At 39.9% G+C, this 18,870-nt stretch overlaps 1 protein-coding gene across 4 annotated transcripts; it reads right to left on the reverse strand.

Annotated features, from left to right (window-relative positions):
* Positions 1 to 1,027: 1,027 nt before the first annotated feature.
* On the reverse strand, positions 1,028 to 18,870 carry LOC114151740 (homeodomain-interacting protein kinase 2-like). 4 transcript variants are annotated; one of them, XM_028029114.1, is made up of 13 exons: positions 18,680 to 18,870; positions 16,805 to 17,011; positions 16,251 to 16,456; positions 5,613 to 5,804; positions 4,650 to 4,831; positions 3,702 to 3,825; positions 3,374 to 3,499; positions 3,221 to 3,283; positions 2,977 to 3,143; positions 2,826 to 2,897; positions 2,538 to 2,717; positions 1,618 to 1,742; positions 1,028 to 1,510 (listed from the first exon to the last, which is right to left on the reverse strand). In XM_028029114.1, the coding sequence occupies exons 3-11, from the start codon at positions 16,413 to 16,415 to the stop codon at positions 2,618 to 2,620; spliced, it is 1,191 nt and encodes a 396-aa protein (XP_027884915.1). In that variant the 5' UTR covers positions 16,416 to 16,456; positions 16,805 to 17,011; positions 18,680 to 18,870; the 3' UTR covers positions 1,028 to 1,510; positions 1,618 to 1,742; positions 2,538 to 2,617. The 4 variants fall into 4 exon arrangements, with proteins under 4 accessions (XP_027884915.1, XP_027884914.1, XP_027884917.1 ...); XM_028029113.1 differs by having other exon boundaries at positions 1,028 to 1,742; XM_028029116.1 differs by lacking the exon at positions 5,613 to 5,804 and having other exon boundaries at positions 1,028 to 1,742.

Consider the following 18,870-nt stretch of genomic DNA (forward strand, 5'->3'; position numbering starts at 1 on the left):
GACTTTAAAATATAAAAAGGACCTGAGATCTTTACTTCTACTTTGGGCATGTATGTTTATTTTTGGATATTTTGCACAGCAGTGATCCAACACAGATTCCTTTCCCTCCTCTCCACTTACAGCTGGAAGCTTCCTGAAATGCTTTTGCCATTTATCTCACAGGGAAATCTGGGCTATCTTGAACTTTGACCTGCAGACCGATTGAACACATTTTGAGCTTTTTTGTGTTGTCATTCAGAATTTCCTGTTTCTAAAGCGCGGAATCTCCTCCAAGCGCCAAAGTTCAGATCTTACACCACATCTGATTTCAGTTACTTTTATGGCTGACTCATTGGTCTGGATGGGTTTTATGCAACATACCAGCCAATTAACAAGGACAGTCTCCAGAGCAATTTGTTTTGTTTTTTTTAAATAAAAGACACAAATACTTAAAAGGAATTTTAAACATTTCTGGGAAAAGTTTCTGAAAAAAGATGTCTTATGGTTTTCTGGGAAAACATTTTTTTTACAAACATTCCTAAAATGCTTCATAGTCCTCATTTCGTAGTTAACGAAGCTGCTGGGGGTTAAAGGGAAAACAAACTCCACAAAGCTGTGTGCAATCATATAAGATGTTCAGCCTATTAAAGGAGCATTTCTGCTCCAAGTGCATCTGATATATAATACAATATGTGGATGTAGCCATATCATCTCGTCTTTCTTATACTTAACATCAGCTAAGGAGTGCAGACTAACATTATTAGCTTCACTGACAGATTAAAAAGTTATGCAACATGTTAAGCTCTCAAAGATTCTGCAGTTCAATTGAAATGACGCTGCCCATTTTCCAATTCGCTCTTCATAAATGTTAAAGGAAATACCTTAAATAACCTGAACATTTTAGTTGTTTATACAAATATTAGCATTTTGTCACTTCTGTTGTATTTCTGTCAGGTCTGTATTAGGTGTTGGCATTTCAGCGAGTGGATCGTTTTGTGTTGTAAGAAAAATGGGCGTTTAAGATAGAGGGGAAAAAAGATGCAAGGTTATTCCAGTTAATTTTATTCGTTCTAGTTCACAGTAACAGTCATCTGTGGTGCATGGCTTTTTGCATGTAGAGGTTTGTACCGCCTTGCCGGACACATCATGTCAGGGATGTGGGTAGACAGGAGAGGTGTTAGCTGCCCGGTACAAGTCCTGCTGGCAGGAAGGAAGGGCCAGTGACACCAATCTTCAATCCATATCGGATTGTTCGATGACCCTCGGCCCCTGAGGCAGGCTGGACTTCTTATGTTGCCGTAGGAAATGCAGGACAAAGTACCATTCCATGTTGACTGCTTCTTCAACAAAAGGTTCAACAAGGGGCCTAGAAAGTACTTCAGATCGGTCATTCAAGTTATTTCCTGATAAGGGCAATGAGCCTGATGGCGGGTTTCTTGGGCATCAGGATGATTGGATCATTTGAAGCAGGAAGAAGCCACACACAGAGTTCGGGAGACTTGTCAAACGTCTGAGTGAGGATAGGAGCTAGCTGGAAGAGAGTTTATGTTTCTTACTTGGCCACCTGAAAGCGGTAAGGCAACTATTGACGACAAAAATAGTTTTTTCCCCCAAAGCTAGAGAGACATCCTCTCTTACTTTTTTTTATAAGGGGAGGCTTTGTCTGATTCTGAAGCCTCTTCATCGTCCATCCTCCTCTTCCTGACGTCAACATCCTACTGTAAATGATGAGGCAGACCAAGTTTTGCTCTCTTTGGTCACTGCTGTAAAGCAAAGCCAAAACGTTTTCTATTAGCATATTAGCCATTAGCACAGTTAGCATCACTAACTGTAAACAATGGTTTCTACTAACAAACTCAAATCCATCATGTTCCATAACACACAGAGGCTGAAAGCTCTATAACAGAACAGCTGAGCCCTGCCGTAATTAATTTTATCTTCATATTTTTAAAGCAAGGGTTTCCAAACTGTTGCCATTTGAGGGCCAGTAACTTTGTGTGGCTCCTAATCACATTTCACAAATGATGCAGATGGTCCCTTTTTAAAAAATTGAGAATGGGATGTTTTACAGCAAATTCATATATTCTTAAATGGAAAAAGTTCAGAACAGAAAGTAATTTTCTCTGATTAGTCATGTTTTTGCTTCCATTTTAATATCATACTAAGTAGGGCCTAAACATCAACCAACTTTTTACTCAAAACAGACATTTATTTGACTTCAACTACATCAAGGGTCTCCTTTTCTAAAAACAGACTAAAAACACTTTCTAGACCAACCCCATCACACACATTCAATCCAAAATGCTAGGAAATGGTCGCCTTCCTTAATCAAATATCTACAAGTCGTTTTCAGACCCATTATAATTATTTCTTACTTTCTTACTTACAAAACATTTTTTTGTAAAAGCGCACGCGAGGTCAGTGCGACCCCGCCGTACTGCGCACAGGGTAAAAACCTTGTGGGATCCTCTTAAGACCACGGGAGGTTTAATGAACCACATGGACCGATAACATTAAATGTTAAAAGTTTAACCATTTGTGTTGCACATGAATCTTACGGTTACGGTTTATTCTCCTCTTCTTTGCTGAGGTTTGCGGTTTCATCCGATCATATCTATATCACAACATCATCTCTTTGTCATTTCTGTGAAGGTGACATTGATGGGCTCGTCTGTGCACATGTCATCTCCACATCTTCACAGTCCTTTCTCCTTTTAGCTGGGATGGCGTCTGGGCTTCTACGGCAAGTTAACCAAACGACTGTTCAGATCCTTTTAGTTCTACTACTTTCACAATTTGAGCGTTTCTCCCAGTTTCTCCGTAACAAAAGAAATAAATCAACTGACCTGTTTCCAGATTCTGCGTTATCATTTTGGTCTATTTTTGTTTTACTTCCAGCACTGCTGGAGGACTTCTCACTGCAAACAGACAATGTTAGTCCTTATCTTTCCACTGCAGACTATGTTCCAAATGGTCTCTAAAGACAGAAACACTTACTGGATGCTATTGTCCGCCAGATGGCTCTTGGCGACAAACGGATGCAGAAGAATTTCGCTCGGCGAGATCCTTTTAGCTGAATCCAGCTTCAGCATGTCTGCTACCAGCTCGACAAAACTATCTCGCTCGCTTTCACCTCCATTTTCATCGGACACGTTTTCACGCAACTGATGTGGGATGAAACAGAAATTGTGAGGAAATGGAAACATCATCAAATCGAGCTTGATTTCCTTAAATGTCCCACCATGTTGAGGAAATCCAGAGTCCTCTGTGGAATGAAGCTTACATTTTCTATTTGAGTGTCTCTCTGTAAAATGGATGGCTTAGTGAGATATGTTCGAAATGCAAGGTGGCGAAATGAAGCAATGATAGTCAGGAACGGCCACCCAAAGATTACCCTCAATGTCCACGGGCCACATGGTTCCTCTTCTCCATCATTTTTGTTGAAGAATTGCATGGTATTCAGCCCTGAATTTAGCAGATATTCTGGTGGATTTCCAAAGGCGAGAACAATGTGTTTTATCTGAGGGTACAATACAGATTTGATTCACACCAGATGAATCAAAAGGGATTAAGTCAAACCTCTTCTTTTTTATTATTTATTTAATTTTTCTTTCAATCCGCAATTGGAAGTGGAGCTTTGAAATATAAGATTCTTTGTGTATTTGAGCCAAAACAATGATGTCAAGTCTTTTGTGTGGATCCCCTTAGAATGTAATACTAACCATTTCGTTTTCATTCTCTCCAGGGAACAGAGCAGAACCGGTAAACATTTCCACAACAATGCAACCCAAAGACCAAACATCTATCGCTCCACTAAAGGCAGCTCCCAGCAGGACCTCTGGACATCTATGAGAAGACAAATATATAAATTCTAATGTAATGAACATTAAACACCTGGTTGTTTCCTTCTGAGACTGATGGGAGAGATCTTACTAATTTTTGAAGAAAGGTTCTGCAAAAATGTAAAAACAAAAAACAACAACAAAAAAAACCCAACAGCTAACCAAAGAAATCCACATTAGTTTATTCCAGAGGATTCAGTTAACAGATGGGCTAAAATACAATCGTGAAACAAACCTGGTCTCAATAACATTTGTGGTTTATGCTAGTGCCAATTTATCAACTTTTAAAATATCTTTATATTTAATTGGGCCTTTATTTACAAAGAAAGCAAAAATAAAAATACGATGTTACAGCTGCTAGCACGATACAGTTTTGTCAATTTTTGCACAGCCTTATTTTTCTATTGGGTAGTTACTGTTAACTAATTATGTGTTGTGTCATCAGTACATGTTCCACACTGGAATGGAACATGTACCATGAACAACAATCATTATCTACTTTTAAATCTGATTTGGTCTTGGTTCCCGACAGACTATCCATTAGCTTAGTTAGCATTAGCATTAGACTTGGCGTTAGCCTAAAAAAACCACCTAATTTTGATTTGTACAAAATGAAAACACCATTCAGGACACTTATCTAATGTTAACATATTCATTTATGCTACCTTTTAACAGAACTTCACTTAAGGTAATCTGTGATCACTAACTGCTGTGATTTGTAGCAAGTCAGAGAAATCAATGTAAGCTAGCTAGTAAGTACGACTCTTCCTAGTTTCCTCCTAATATTCTCAGCTGTCCAAAGTTACAGAGGAGTTAGAAGTTTGGTACCTGTACCAAAGGGTCTGAAGAACTGCTCCTCTGTGTTCCTCTGGATTTTTTAGGGCCAAACCAAAGTCAATGATTTTGACCCTCACAGGTTTTTGTCCTTCATCCACGATCATAATATTTTCTGGCTTTAGGTCTGCATGAACAATCCCCACACTTTGAAGAAAGTCCAGAGTTGTGGCCAGCTGCGGGCAAGTACAAATATGAATTAATTTGATTAGTTTAGAAAAAGAACTGAACTTCATTAATATATTCAAATAGCCTACTAATGGATGTCACAAAAGGTAAAACAGTTGTGATACAGTGATTGTCCTTTTTAATAAAAGCCACAGTTTTCCTTTGAAAGAAAATGTGTATATATCTGACTTTTAAACAGTGGCAACATTATTTACCAGAAAATGGTGTAAAACTCTACCATTGGATATCTACTTTTTTTTTTTTTTCAGAAATTTTGTATAACTTTTCGAGGATTTTTATTACACAATTTCCATGTATTTTGGTTTGCATCAAACCAAAATAACCCTAAGTATTACTCATTGTAGTCACGCAAACACATTTTCTTGCAGTCAGTCGTCTATGAGCCGAATGTAAGCAATTACTAGAGAACTGCAGGCTTCAAATTGGGTGAATCATCCTCTTATCTAAAATTTAAAACGTAACCTGTACAAAATCTCCTGAAGCAGACGGCTGCCTTTCGTACCCAAAAGTGTTTCAGGCATTAACTACAAAATGATGAAGGCGTGAAAAAACCGGCCTGTTTTTACAACCTGATCAACAATCACTAAATGCTTGGAAAATTTCTAATTTACCTTTTGGTGAGAGTGTGTGCGCTTCTGTGTTGCCTTGTTGTGGACAATCAACCTGTCCAGGGTGTACCCTGCCTCTCACCCAGTTACCGGTGCAAATAGGCACCATATCCTCTCCCCTCTCCACCAACCAGCCCACAACCCTACATAGACGACCAACCTGATGCACGATGGGACAAATTTCCTTTTGTTCCAGGGAGCGACGTGGCTTCTTCCGCAAGAAGTCGGTTAGATTTATATCCAGTTTCTCAAACTCCATATAGTAACATCCCACATGGGTGAAGGAGTCGTTCAACATGACGATGTTGAACTTGTCTGAGCCAAGTCCCTTCAAGTACTGAAGTATCTCCACCTGATGAGTGAATTTGATCAGGTTTAATTTCGGCTGAGTAAAAAATGTTGGTGTTCAACTATTAAGTAATTTTGGTGGACATAAAAAATATTGTCAAATAAAGTTATTTAAATGTTTATCATATTGATTTGTAAATGTAACATCCAATAACTTCTAAACTAACAAAAATCAAATCTCACATTAAAATTTGACTAAAGATGCTGGTTCAGTTCCATTCAGTTTTCTCGGTCGATGCGGTCTCTGCTGTTTGCAGCGTTTAAAACAGCAAAGACAGCAAAATCACCTGATCACAAAACCTTTTCATTATGCTATTCACAACTGTTATTGGGATTGAGAAGTAGTTCATATGATAAGCTCTGCAGAAAGATTATGTGTTGAAGTTTGTAGCCAGCTTAATGTCAAATGGATGGTTCTGCAGCAACAAGGTACTGTGATCAATTCATGGTTGGAGCTTTTCAGTCTGGACCTTGCATAATTTCTATGCATTGGCGGAGCAATGTTTAGTTAACTAGAGGTTGTAAACTACTTTAAACTTTAAGTGGGCGTTTATAAAGGTTCCTCGTTTGTCATTTGTTGCTCTCTAGTGGATTGGTGAAAATCTCTCTCGATCACATTCAGATTGAGACCTTGCCTATTCTTTATAGATTGTCTAGACTCTTGTGTCGTCTCTCATTCTGTCCTCTCTTCAGCTCAGGTGTTCAATAGGACGAATGTTGACTTTATTTTGGATCACTATCATTCTTTTCTTGCATAGTTCAAAAGATCTTGATTTAAAATGGTGTGTTTCGAAGAGTTCCCAGCAACCTTCCGACCAAAAATGGCGTAACAGCACAAGTATTCGTCTCCAAAATATCCAGTATGGCCTTGTTGGGCTGATATGCACAAGTGCCAAACGAATACACCGCTGTTTTGTTTAAACAGCAGTGTATTTATATCCTTTACACAAATTTAGGAAATCAAAACAGACACAGGCAAATAATATATCTAACTCCAAAGTCAATGGATAAAACACAAGATCAATTTCAGAGTTAAAAACCCCAAAATAAACATTATTAAAACTTTCCTATATATAAAAACTGCAGCAGGTACAATTTCTAAAAAAACAATTGGTCTCTCTAAATTGTCCTAAGTATGAATGTGTGCGCGCAAGGATAAGTGTGTTAGATGAATATTTGTTAAGTGTCTGACAGTAAAATATGAAACAGAGAATCTGTGAAAATTCCTCTGACTCTGCTGCTGTCCAGAAACAACCAATCAGAACCAAAAGACAAACATTTGGTTCTGATTGGTTTCTAATGTGTTGAATGTGTCTCAGCACATTCAACACATTAGACTACTAATGTACTGCAGCTATGCAATTGGAAGAAATACAACCTAACATTATATCATCATTATTTATAGAATGATTTAGAAAACAAAATGCTATACAGATTTATCAAAATTATTTCGACCCATATTAGAACTTTGCATTCATTTCCCTTCATTTTAGTTGCTGTGATTTTGCTTAACACAGACATTTTCCCTAATCCTAACCCTATCTAAAACTTAATTCACATTTTACCTCTACATGTTACCCCTGACTCAAAGCAATGAGTCCATCATATTAGGACCAGGCTTTGGTCCTAATATGATGGAACTAATATGACACTGGACATATAATGGTGCGTTCACACCAAACACGTTTTGAGAGTCAGGCGCATCTGGTTTACATTCAATATCTATGTGGAGGCGCGTTTGGAGTTCCTAGCGGCCGTTGGGAGCATTTGCATCAAACGAGTCCATGGCATCTGTAAAGGAAGAGTTATTTATTAAAACTTTGAACAAAACGTTTGGCTCGTCTCTTCCTTAAAAGGCCCGGATCCTCTCGGCGAGCAGCGGGCAGCTGTAAAACGAAACTAAACACGGCGTGTTGACGTCACAGATCACAGAGTTTAATTCATACAAAGCAACGCATGAATCAGTTAACAAAGCTGCAGAGGTACAGAGATATGCATTTTATCACAAAATAACAACAGACAAAGACAAACACGAAACACAAAACACAGAGACAGACAAAGGCGCCCACGTGGAGAAAAAATGAAAAAAACTCTCTCTATTTTCCTCCTTACACGTCATCTTATACCAAAGAGGTGTTTCCGTATTTTAATATATGCAAAGAAGGCGTTCCTCCTGTTGACCAACCGAGAGCCACCTTGGAAAAACGTAAACCTTCCCCTAAGTTTTAATGACAAAACTCAAGAGTCATTTTAGTTGTTAAAGTTATAAGTTAATTTCACAAAACCTATTTTACTCCTTTGGACTCAGCATCTCCCAAGATTTGAATCTTTGCCTTATCACGAACAATATTTAAAAGGTGTATCCGAAATTAAACATAGATGTTTCCAAGATTCGAAATCTGTGATCAACTCCAGATGCAGCTCAGAGCCCCTGGGAAACCCCCAACCTCCGACCTCTAGGCAGGGGAAGATATTATTTATGGCCTGCTAATTTAACGCCTTTCAAGAGAATATTGTTTTATGGCTGCTCTAAGTTACAAACCCTGCCAGGAGAATGTTTATCTCTGCTTAACATTTATCCAAATAGGAATGTTTATCTCTTAAACGCACATGGCATGAGATTAGCCATATTAAACACTCAACAATATCCATATTTCCTTAACACATCCAACACTCCACATAGACTTTGAATGTAAACCGGACTCACCTGACCCTCTATAGGAGTTTGATATTAATGCATCATGAGAATATTCAGTTCCATTGGTAACAATGATATCCGCAGTGATGTCATAACTCTATGATATCACAAAGGAATCTCTCTCTTGACTGTGGCTCACAGACAGTGTTTTCTCAGACCTGTTCCACAGTTCTATCGCGACAGATCACTCTTTAGAGCACTTTCGAAATTAATCCTTTCAGAGAAGAAATAATTTACCAGAATATAGATATGAAGCAACAACAGAATACTTGTGAACATGAAGCTTTTCCAGCTGAGCTTTCATGGATCGAAATGATGGAGCAAAACATCCAAGTCGACTACGACGAAATCCTTGTTTTTGACGACGACAGCGAGCCGGAAGATGAATCATCGGAGATCCAGGTTGAACCAAGTCCTTCCGGCGACTTTGAGAGTCCAAAATCATTGGAAGTCGAGCAGAAAACAACTCCTTCTGCGGGCTTTGAGATCACCCCCTTAGTGGAAGATGTGGACGAGACTAGCCAACACGTCATCAATCTCACAAAGCAGGTAGACGATCTTAAAGAAGAACTGCAGAGTAAGATTTTTGAACTCCGTGAGGAAAGAGACAAAAAGATTGCATGTCAGTCTGAAGTGAAATCACAGCAGGAGGAGATTCATAAGCTGCAAAAAATGTTGGAAAGAGAACGTCATCTGCAAGTGAAACGTGAAGGTGAATCAAAGAGCATTCTTCAACAGCTGAATCACTTCAAGAGGGAGGCAGAAAAATATGAATCCCGCAATAAAGGTCTGATTGAAGTAATGATTGAAGGATACAAAGAGAGACTTAAATTTGAGGAACAGATCAAAACTCACACTGAGCAAACTTCCAAAATCAAAGAACAGGAGGAAAAAGTGAAATCATTGCAGGGTCAGGTTGCAGACCTGAAGATAAAGTTGAAACTTGCTCTGGAAAACAACCATCCGAGAGTCTCCACCCAACCAGAGGTCCCCCTGCAAAAAGAAGACTCCCTGCAAACAGAAGAGACCAAGGAAAGACAGACCTCCAATCCATCAGGGAGGTCCGAGGAAAGATGGACCTCCAATCCGTCAGGGAGGTCCGAGGAAAGATGGACCTCCAATCCATCAGGGAGGTCCGGGGAAAGACGGACCTCCAATCAACCGGGGAGGTCCGAGGAGAAGCAGAACTCCAATCCATCAGGGAGGTCCGAGGAGAAGCAGACCTCCAATCAACCGGGGAGGTCCGAGGAAAGATGGACCTCCAATCAAACGGGGAGGTCCGAGGAAAGATGGACCTCCAATCAACCGGGGAGGTCCGAGGAAAGATGGACCTCCAATCAAACGGGGAGGTCCGAGGAAAGATGGACCTCCAATCAAACGGGGAGGTCCGAGGAAAGATGGACCTCCAATCAACCGGGGAGGTCCGAGGAAAGACGGACCTCCAATCCATCAGGGAGGTCTGAGGAGAAGCAGACCTCCAATCAACCGGGGAGGTCCGAGGAAAGATGGACCTCCAATCAAACGGGGAGGTCCGAGGAAAAATGGACCTCCAATCAACCGGGGAGGTCTGAGGAAAGATGGACCTCCAATCCAACAGGGAGGTCTGAGGAAAGATGGACCTCCAATCAAACATCGAGGTCCATGCGACCAACCTCCACTGGTTGCATGGAGGGGCTTCGTGTTGGCGTTGGCCTGAAGGCCAGTCTAAGCCCAGCTCGGCCTTTACGCCGACCCACACCCAGGTGGTACTAACCTAGATAACTGTCCAAACTCAGGTTTTGCCAACACTGGGCATTATGAAAATTACATGTTTTACACATATTTAGGAAATCAAAACAGACACTGGCAAATAATATTCCTAACTCCAAAGTCAATGGAGAAAAGACAAGATAAATTTCAGAGTTAAAAACACCAAAATAAACATTATTAAAACTTTCCTATCTATAAAAACTGCAGCTGGTAGAATTTCTAAAAAATTAAATGGTCTCTCTAAATTGTCCTAAGGCAGCGCTTCTCAATTCCAGTCCTCAGGCCCCCTGCTCTGCATGTTTTAGATGTGCCTCTATACCAGAACAGCTGATTCAAATGATTGCATGACCATCAAGTACTGCAGAAGCCTGTTAATCACCCATTATTCAATCCAGGCGTGTGGCAGAAGGGAAACACCTAAAACATGCAGGCAGGGAGGGCGTGAGGACTGGAATTGAGAAACACTGTCCTAAGGTGTGAATGTGTGTGCGCAAGGATAAATGTGTTAGATGATGATGGATGAATATTTGTTAAAAGTGTCTGACAGTAAAATATGAAACTGAGAATCTGAAAATTCCTCTGACTCTGCTGCTGTCCAGAAACAACCAATCAGAACCAAAAGACAAACATTTGGTTCTGATTGGTTTCTAATGTGTTGAATATGTTTCAGCACATTCAACACATTAGACTACTAATGTACTGCAGCTATGTAATTGGCAGAAATACAACCTAACATTATATCATCATTATTTATAGAATGATTTAGAAAACAAAATGCTATACAGATTTATCAAAACTATTTCGACCCATATTAGAACTTTGCATTCATTTCCCTTCATTTTAGTTGCTGTGATTTTGCTTAACACAGACATTTTCCCTAATCCTAACCCTATCTAAAACTTAATTCACATTTTACCTCTAAATGTTACCCCTGACTCAAAGCAATGAGTCCATCATGTTAGGACCAGGCTTTGGTCCTAACATGATGGAACTAATATGACACTGGACATATAATGGTGCCTTCACACCAAACACGTTTTGAGAGTCAGGCGCATCCGGTTTACATTCAAAGTCGAGGGCCGATGAGGCGTTTGGAGCGTTTGACTCGCTCGTCAAGCGAGTCCAACATTCCACATAGACTTTGAATGTAAACGACTCACCTGACGCTCAAAACGTGTTTGATGTGAATGCGTCATTAGAATATTCAGTTCCATTGGCAACAATGACATCCGCAGTGATATCATAACTCTATCATATCACAAAGGAATCTCTCTCTTGACTGTGGCTCACAGACAGTGTTTTCTCAGACCTGTTCCACAGTTCTATCGTGACAGATCACTCTTCAGAGCACGTTCGAAATTAATCCTTTCAGAGAAAAAAATAATTTACCAGAATATAGATATGAAGCAACAACAGAATACTTGTGAACATGAAGCTTTTCCAGCTGAGCTTTCATGGATTGAAATGATGGAGCAAAACATCCAAGTCGACTACGACGCCATCCTTGTTTTTGAAGACGACAGCGAGCCGGAAGATGAATCAGCAGAGATCCAGGGGGAACCAAGTCCTTCCGGCGACTTTGAGAGTCCAAGATCATTGGAAGTCGAGCAGAAAACAACTCCTTCTGCTGGCTTCCAGATCACCCCCTTAGTGGAAGACGTAGAAGAGTCTAGCCAACACGTCATCAATCTCACAAAGCAGGTAGATGATCTTAAAGAAGAACTGCAGAGTAAGATTTTTGAACTCCGTGAGGAAAGAGACCGAAGGATTGCATGTCAGGCTGAAGTGAAATCACAGCAGTAGGAGATTCAAAGACTGCAAAAAATGTTGGAAAGAGAACGTCATCTGTAGGCCTGTCGCGATAAACGATAAATCGATTAATCGTACGATCAATTAAAACTATCGACGTCATTTTAATTATCGGCATTATCGTCTCTTCCGGCCTTTTTCTCTTTCTGTTAATGACACCGAATGAAAAAAGGCTCAACTCTGGTGCTCTCCACTAACTCCTCCCTTCCTCATTTCCTTAGTGTAAAGCCCAGCACAGACGAGCTGTAGGCCGATTGCCCGTTTTCAAACCCTAACAGATCACACATTAGCCGACAGAAATCCTAGGTATAACCGTTCCACCGGGTTCCTGCCGTGTGGTGTCCAACAATGGGCACAGAATAATGGCTACAAGTTCAGTTAACTAATTTTAAAACCTGGCATTAATCAATGCTTTACTACAATCTACCTGCAACGCATGTGGCTAGTGTCAGCGTAAAGTCCTGACTGAATGAAAATCATTATAACCTATTTACGTCATGTTAACGGAGAACAGCTGAAAAGTTACCGGGTTTATCAACTGCGGTAGCAATTTCGCTCCAACTCCTTCCCTTGTCATTTCTATATTCTTTGCATGTTGAATAAACATTAATGTTATTTCCACATATCATCTCCAATGTCCGCTGGACTTCGGGTTGCGCCGTATCAGCTGTTTGGGATTCCCCTCCGTAATTTCCCCTCAGAAAGCGCTGAGGGAATCTGCGCTTTCTGATATGTTGCCTGTCACATTCAACAGGCTGCGTTAAGATCCCAGTCGGGGAAAAAACCCTGATTTAGATCGGAGGACGATCTACCGTAACACACCACACAATCTTAGAAAGATCAACGTTTTAAGATTGTTGTAAAGGGAAAAATAGGAGCAAAAAATCATGTAGTGTGAACTATTGCATCAGGTAGTCAATGTGCCCATCTTCTCTATTTAAATCTAATTATTACTGAAGGGCAACATAATATACAGACTTCATAATCTGCACTCGTTTGGTTGAATGCAGTATTTATTTCCACTTTGGCTTTATGTTGTTTAGTTTTTTTTTTCAAGTGAGTTTTTTGTTAATGGAGACTGAGAATCCATTTGATTTTCGTTTTTGGTTGTTTATTTTGTTTATCAGTTCCAGTGTTAAATGTTCTTTTGAAAATAAAGTGTATCTATCTTTGGCAAGAAATCGCATGGATTATTATGTAATTTCCATTAAATCAGTGTAAAAAGGTCTTCAAACAATATTATCGTTTATCGCAATAATTTTTGAGATTGTGTGTGAATGGTTGTTTGTCCTGTATGTCTTTGTGTTGCCCTGCGACAGACTGGCGACCTGTCCAGGGTGTACCCCGCCTCCCGCCTGGAACGTAGCTGGAGATAGGCACCAGCAACCCTCCCGACCCCATTAGGGACAAGGGTGAACAGAAAATGGATGGATGGATGGATGGATTTTTGAGACAATTAATCGCTCAGCAAAATTTGCTATCGTGACAGGCCTAGTCATCTGCAAGTCAAACGTGAAGGTGGATCAAAGGTTTCTTGCTCTTCCAAAATTACAACTGACAAGAACGTTCTTCAACAGCTGGATTACTTCAAGAGGGAGGCAGAAAAATATGAAACCCGCAACAAAGGTCTGATTGAAGTAATGATTGAAGGATACAAAGAGAGACTTAAATATGAGGAGCAGATCAAAAGTCACACTGAGCAAGCTTCAAAAATCAAAGAACAGGAGGGAACAGTAAAATCATTGCAGGGTCAGGTTGCAGACCTGAAGATAAAGTTGAAACTTGCTCTGGAAAACAACCATCCAAGAGTCTCCACCCAACCAAAGGTCCCCCTGCAAAAAGAAGGCTCCCTTCAAACAGTGGAGACCAAGGAAAGACAGACCTCTAATCAACCAGGGAGGTCCGAGGGAAGACAGACCTCCAATCAACCAGGGACTCTAGAGGAAAGATGGACCTCCAATCAAACATCGAGGTCCATGCGACCAACCTCTACTGGTTGCATGGAGGGGCTGCGTGTTGGCGTTGGCCTGAAGGCCAGTCTAAGCCCAGCTCGGCCTTTACGCCGACCAACACCCAGGTGGCACTAACCTAGATAACTATCCAAACTCAGGTTTTGCCAACACTGGGCATTATGAAAATTCAATGTTTTACACAAATTTAGGAAATCAAAACAGACACTGGTAAATAATATTCCCAACTCCAAAGTCAATGGATGAAACAAGATCAATTTCAGAGTTAAAAACACCAAAATAAACATTATTAAAACTTTCCTATCTATAAAAACTGCAGCAGGTAGAATTTCTTAAACATTAATTGGTCTCTCTAAATTGTCCTAAGGTGTGAATGTGTGTGCGCAAGGATAAATGTGTTAGATGATGACGGATGAATATTTGTTAAAAGTGTCTGACAGTAAAATATGAAACTGAGAATCTGAAAATTCCTCTGACTCTGCTGCTGTCCAGAAACAACCAATCAGAACCAAAAGACAAACTTTTGGTTCTGATTGGTTTCTAATGTGTTGAATGTGTCTCAGCACATTCAACACATTAGACTACTAATGTACTGCAGCTATGCAATTGGCAGAAATACAACCTAACATTATATCATCATTATTTATAGAATGATTTAGAAAACAAAATGCTATACAGATTTGTCAAAACTATTTCGACCCATATTAGAACTTTGCATTCATTTCCCTTCATTTTAGTTGCTGTGATTTAGCTTAACACAGACATTTTCCCTAATCCTAACCCTATCTAAAACTTAATTCACATTTTACCTCTAAACGTTACCCCTGATTCAAGCAATGAGTCCATCATATTAGGACCAGGATTTGGTCCTAATATGATGGAACTAATATGACACAGGACATACACTGCCTGGCCCAAAAAAAAGTCGCCACCTGGATTTAACTAAGCAAATAGGTACAAGCCTCCTATTGGATAAGTACTGCATAGGCGATTATCTTTCAGTTGGCAACAAGTTATTTAACCCCAGCTGATGCAATGAGTAACTCCTCATTTCTTAAACAACCATGGCAAAAGACACATCCTGTGGTCGTGGAAAAGACGTTAGTCTGTTTAAGAAGGGTCAAATCATTGGCATGCATCAAGCAGAGAAAACATCTAAGGAGATTGCAGAAACTACTAGAATTGGGTTAAGAACTGTCCAACGCATCATTAAAAACTAGAAGGATGGTGGGGAACCATCGTCTTCCAGGAAGAAATGTGGTCGGAAAAAAATCCTGAATGATCGTGATCGGCGATTACTTAAAAGAAAAAGAAGCTTGTAGCTAGCTTAGCAGCAGCGCATACGCTATGGTCAAGCTGACTTGCAGACAGTCAATATGTCCAAATTCAGGGGCTGGTGATGGCAGCTGGCTGTTAATGCAGCGGTAGTCAGAGCAATGCTGCAGGTAAGTGATGTATTGATAAACTAATCAGATATTTGAGATTTACACAGCTATATTCTCACTTAAAAATATTGTAAAAGTTCATGTTGTGTCACTTAAAGTATAACATAGCAAAATACTTGGCCGCTCTTCACCCCCATTTGCCTGAACATCTGGTTTGGACCCGCAATGACTATCATGGGACAGTGTGGGCCACGAAGGATACGCCTGGCCCATCCTTCAAGTCTGGTGGAAAGTAGGGCACATTTGGAGGATTGTTCGAATTCGGACAGGCCTTGTTGCGGCGCTATGATGTAACCGGCCCACAAATCTGGACCTCGAAGGACGCAGCACCGGGATTCGGACAAGGCTTCAGCTTCCTAACTGAGAGTGACTGTGACTCGCATAGCTACGGTTGTCAGGGATACGGAACGTTACAATTTTGTTGAGTTAATTTAAAAGAAAACATAAAGCTCAAGGTCAATTTGACCGGATCTAATTAGTTAATTAATTAATCACAAAGCAATCATTTGCATACATTAGGAGACGAACCAGACAAACAAAATGATCCTATAATGAGATGGCCCGACTTTATACTGCAAGAACGCCACCGTACTCATAAAAAGTAATCTAGAATGTAACTAATTTAGAATGAATACATTGTAAATTTGAGTAACATTCCCCTAATTACTAGCTCATAAATATAGATTGAAATCTAGCCAAGTAACCTAAAAGCAAATTGCAAAACCAATTATATTGCTCAAATTCAAAAGGTTTGCTCAGTCTGAAGCTTTTTCTTTCACCTCTTTCTTTGCTACTTCCATGTATCTCTCGTTCTTGATGACTTTTAAAGCCACCGTCTCATTGGTGGTCAGTTTCTTGCTCTGGACGACCGCTCCGTAGGCGCCACTGCCCAGGTAATGCTCCATCTCGTAGTCCGAGGATGGAGATGAAATACCAATCCCCATCTTCAAAGGTCTGAAAAGCTCAAAGGCTTTAAAGGTGTCAGCTGAAATTGGAGGATTTGTGAGGGAAAAGCAGAACAGAAGGAATATGATGAACAATAAATCCTGTTTATCAGATATAGGCTTACAGAGAAGTTCATCAGTAAATATAGTAAATGTAAGCTGAACCGAAATAAAGCTAGCTATTTATTTACAGATAGCTTTAACATATAGTATTAATCAAATGAATATTTAATAAGCTGAAATCAATTACTCTTGGATAATAGCATCAATCCGTCCCATAAATCCATGTAATGTCATTAAAATGCATCAAGAGAAACACAACAAACAAATCAGCAAATAAACTCATAAACTTTGATTTCTGATTTCAGCCTTGATAAAGGGGAACTCACCGTACGGTTGTCAAAGTCATGTGACATTGATAGATGTTCCAAGGGAAATGGCTTAAGAGAGGTTTCTCGTCAAAGACGAGCAAATTTTTTCTCAGTCAGTCGAAAAACCATAGTTTGTTCGCCAGAAAGAATTGAACAGAAATGGTAGTGGAAAATTCCATTTCTCCTCCAAAAATCTGTTGAGTTCCTGTTCCGTCACAGTGACTCCTGACATCACAGTGCGATTCAAATGGAGGGAAAGGAAAAAAACATTTCATAAATTAATTTCTGAACTCTTATTTGAAAGAACTCTTATCATGAAATAGTCATGATTGTACCAAATCAGTACCAAACGATGCGGCTAGTATGTATGTTTTTACCAATAAGTATAGAAAGGCTGGACTGCTGTGTGAAGAAGAGAACAGCACAAGCGCAAAAGCTAATTTCCCTAATTAGATTAATTTGCTAATTGCAATCAATGACCTTTCCTGGCAGTCTACTGTATTTTTTATTTTGTTAAAGCAGCTGTGTTACAGGCAACGTTATGGAAAAAGCATGTGTGATATTTGTGTTCATTAAAAGTTAAATAGATCTAGGGGCGTGCTGTGGTGGCGTAGGGAATAGCGCGACACATGTTTGGAGGCCTTGAGTCCTCAACGCGGCCGTTGCGGGTTCAATTCCCGGACCCGGTGACATTTGCCACATACAGTATCTTCCCCCTTTCCTGTCAGCCTACTTTCATATAAGGGACAGGAGAGCCCACAAAAGGACAAAAAAAAAGTTATATAGATCTTTTTGTGTAAAATCTGGCCTATATATGGACTTTTTTTAGTGGGTGTGTCTTATATTCAGAAATGCTCAATACTGGACTATCACTGGGTTTCTGTTACAAATGTGAGAACATTTTTCTCTGTATTCTGCTAATTGTCAAAACGCAATTTTGCAAATGCAGCATTTCCACCAACGCCGCATTTGTATTAAATAAAATTAAAATCACGCGTGAATAAGTTGTTCACACAATAAATCATTAAAAATAATGGCTGTGACAGATGTTAACAGATATATGAGATATAATTCAGCCATGGCACTAGCGCTCATCTATCAGCCAATCGGAGGAGACGTCGGCGTCTTGTTCTCGCATTCACGCTTTATATTTGTCGTTTATATTTGCTAGCGGCTATGTATGCGGCGATTTGGGGAAATTGTAGTCGGTGATTTCACTGAAGAACCTATACATGGTTCAACACGATTCAATGACACACAACTTTTTGTTAACTGTGAGATGTTGTGAGAGCTCTGGTGGAGCTGCACATTGTCAGAAAAAACACAAAAACAAACTACAAACCACGAAGACGACTACTTCCTGTCTTCTTTGTGGTTTTCGCCAGTAGTAACATCCATCTCTTGATCACATGCCTGGTGCAAAGGAAGTGTTTCCATTACAGTTCTGCCAAATACATCTACTAGCAAACCACTGCATCCTAGCACAAAAACTATTTATTCAACATGAGTTTTTTTCAAAATTGCTGTGTTTCCATTAAACAAATTTATTTTCTTAATTTCGATTTGCGCAATTCTGTGGTTAATGGAAACTCATCTACTGATGTTGGCATTTACCAAATGGATTCACTGGATATTGTTCTTTTGCTGACTGATAGAAAAGATTAAGTTGTTGTCCAGTTGGCATAAACTAAGGGCAGCTACTAACAGCAACAACTAACAGCTCTCTGTCAGTTTTAAGTAAATGGATTATTCATAGACTTTAGATACACACGTCCACACTTTTGCTACTTTCTTGAAATTTAGAAAGCTAAAGTATTAGCTGAGCCCAGTGCCAAAAAGTGGAACTACAAAAAACAATTGCAGAAAGATAAGTCTCCGCATGATTTGATCTACCTGTAGACTGGAGAAGTGACGGATCTAAAGAAGAACCGACGAATGGCTAACGGAAGCTGGATCTGTCGACACCCCAAAGAGACTAATGATCACAGCAACAGAGGAGGCCCTCAGCCTCAGAGAGCAATGGAGACCATATGGTCTACCACTGCTCCATAACACAAGTGTCCAGTGATGAGCCTGAAACAGCA

Source organism: Xiphophorus couchianus, chromosome 10 (genome assembly GCF_001444195.1).
Source record: "Xiphophorus couchianus chromosome 10, X_couchianus-1.0, whole genome shotgun sequence".
NCBI lineage: Eukaryota > Metazoa > Chordata > Actinopteri > Cyprinodontiformes > Poeciliidae > Xiphophorus > Xiphophorus couchianus.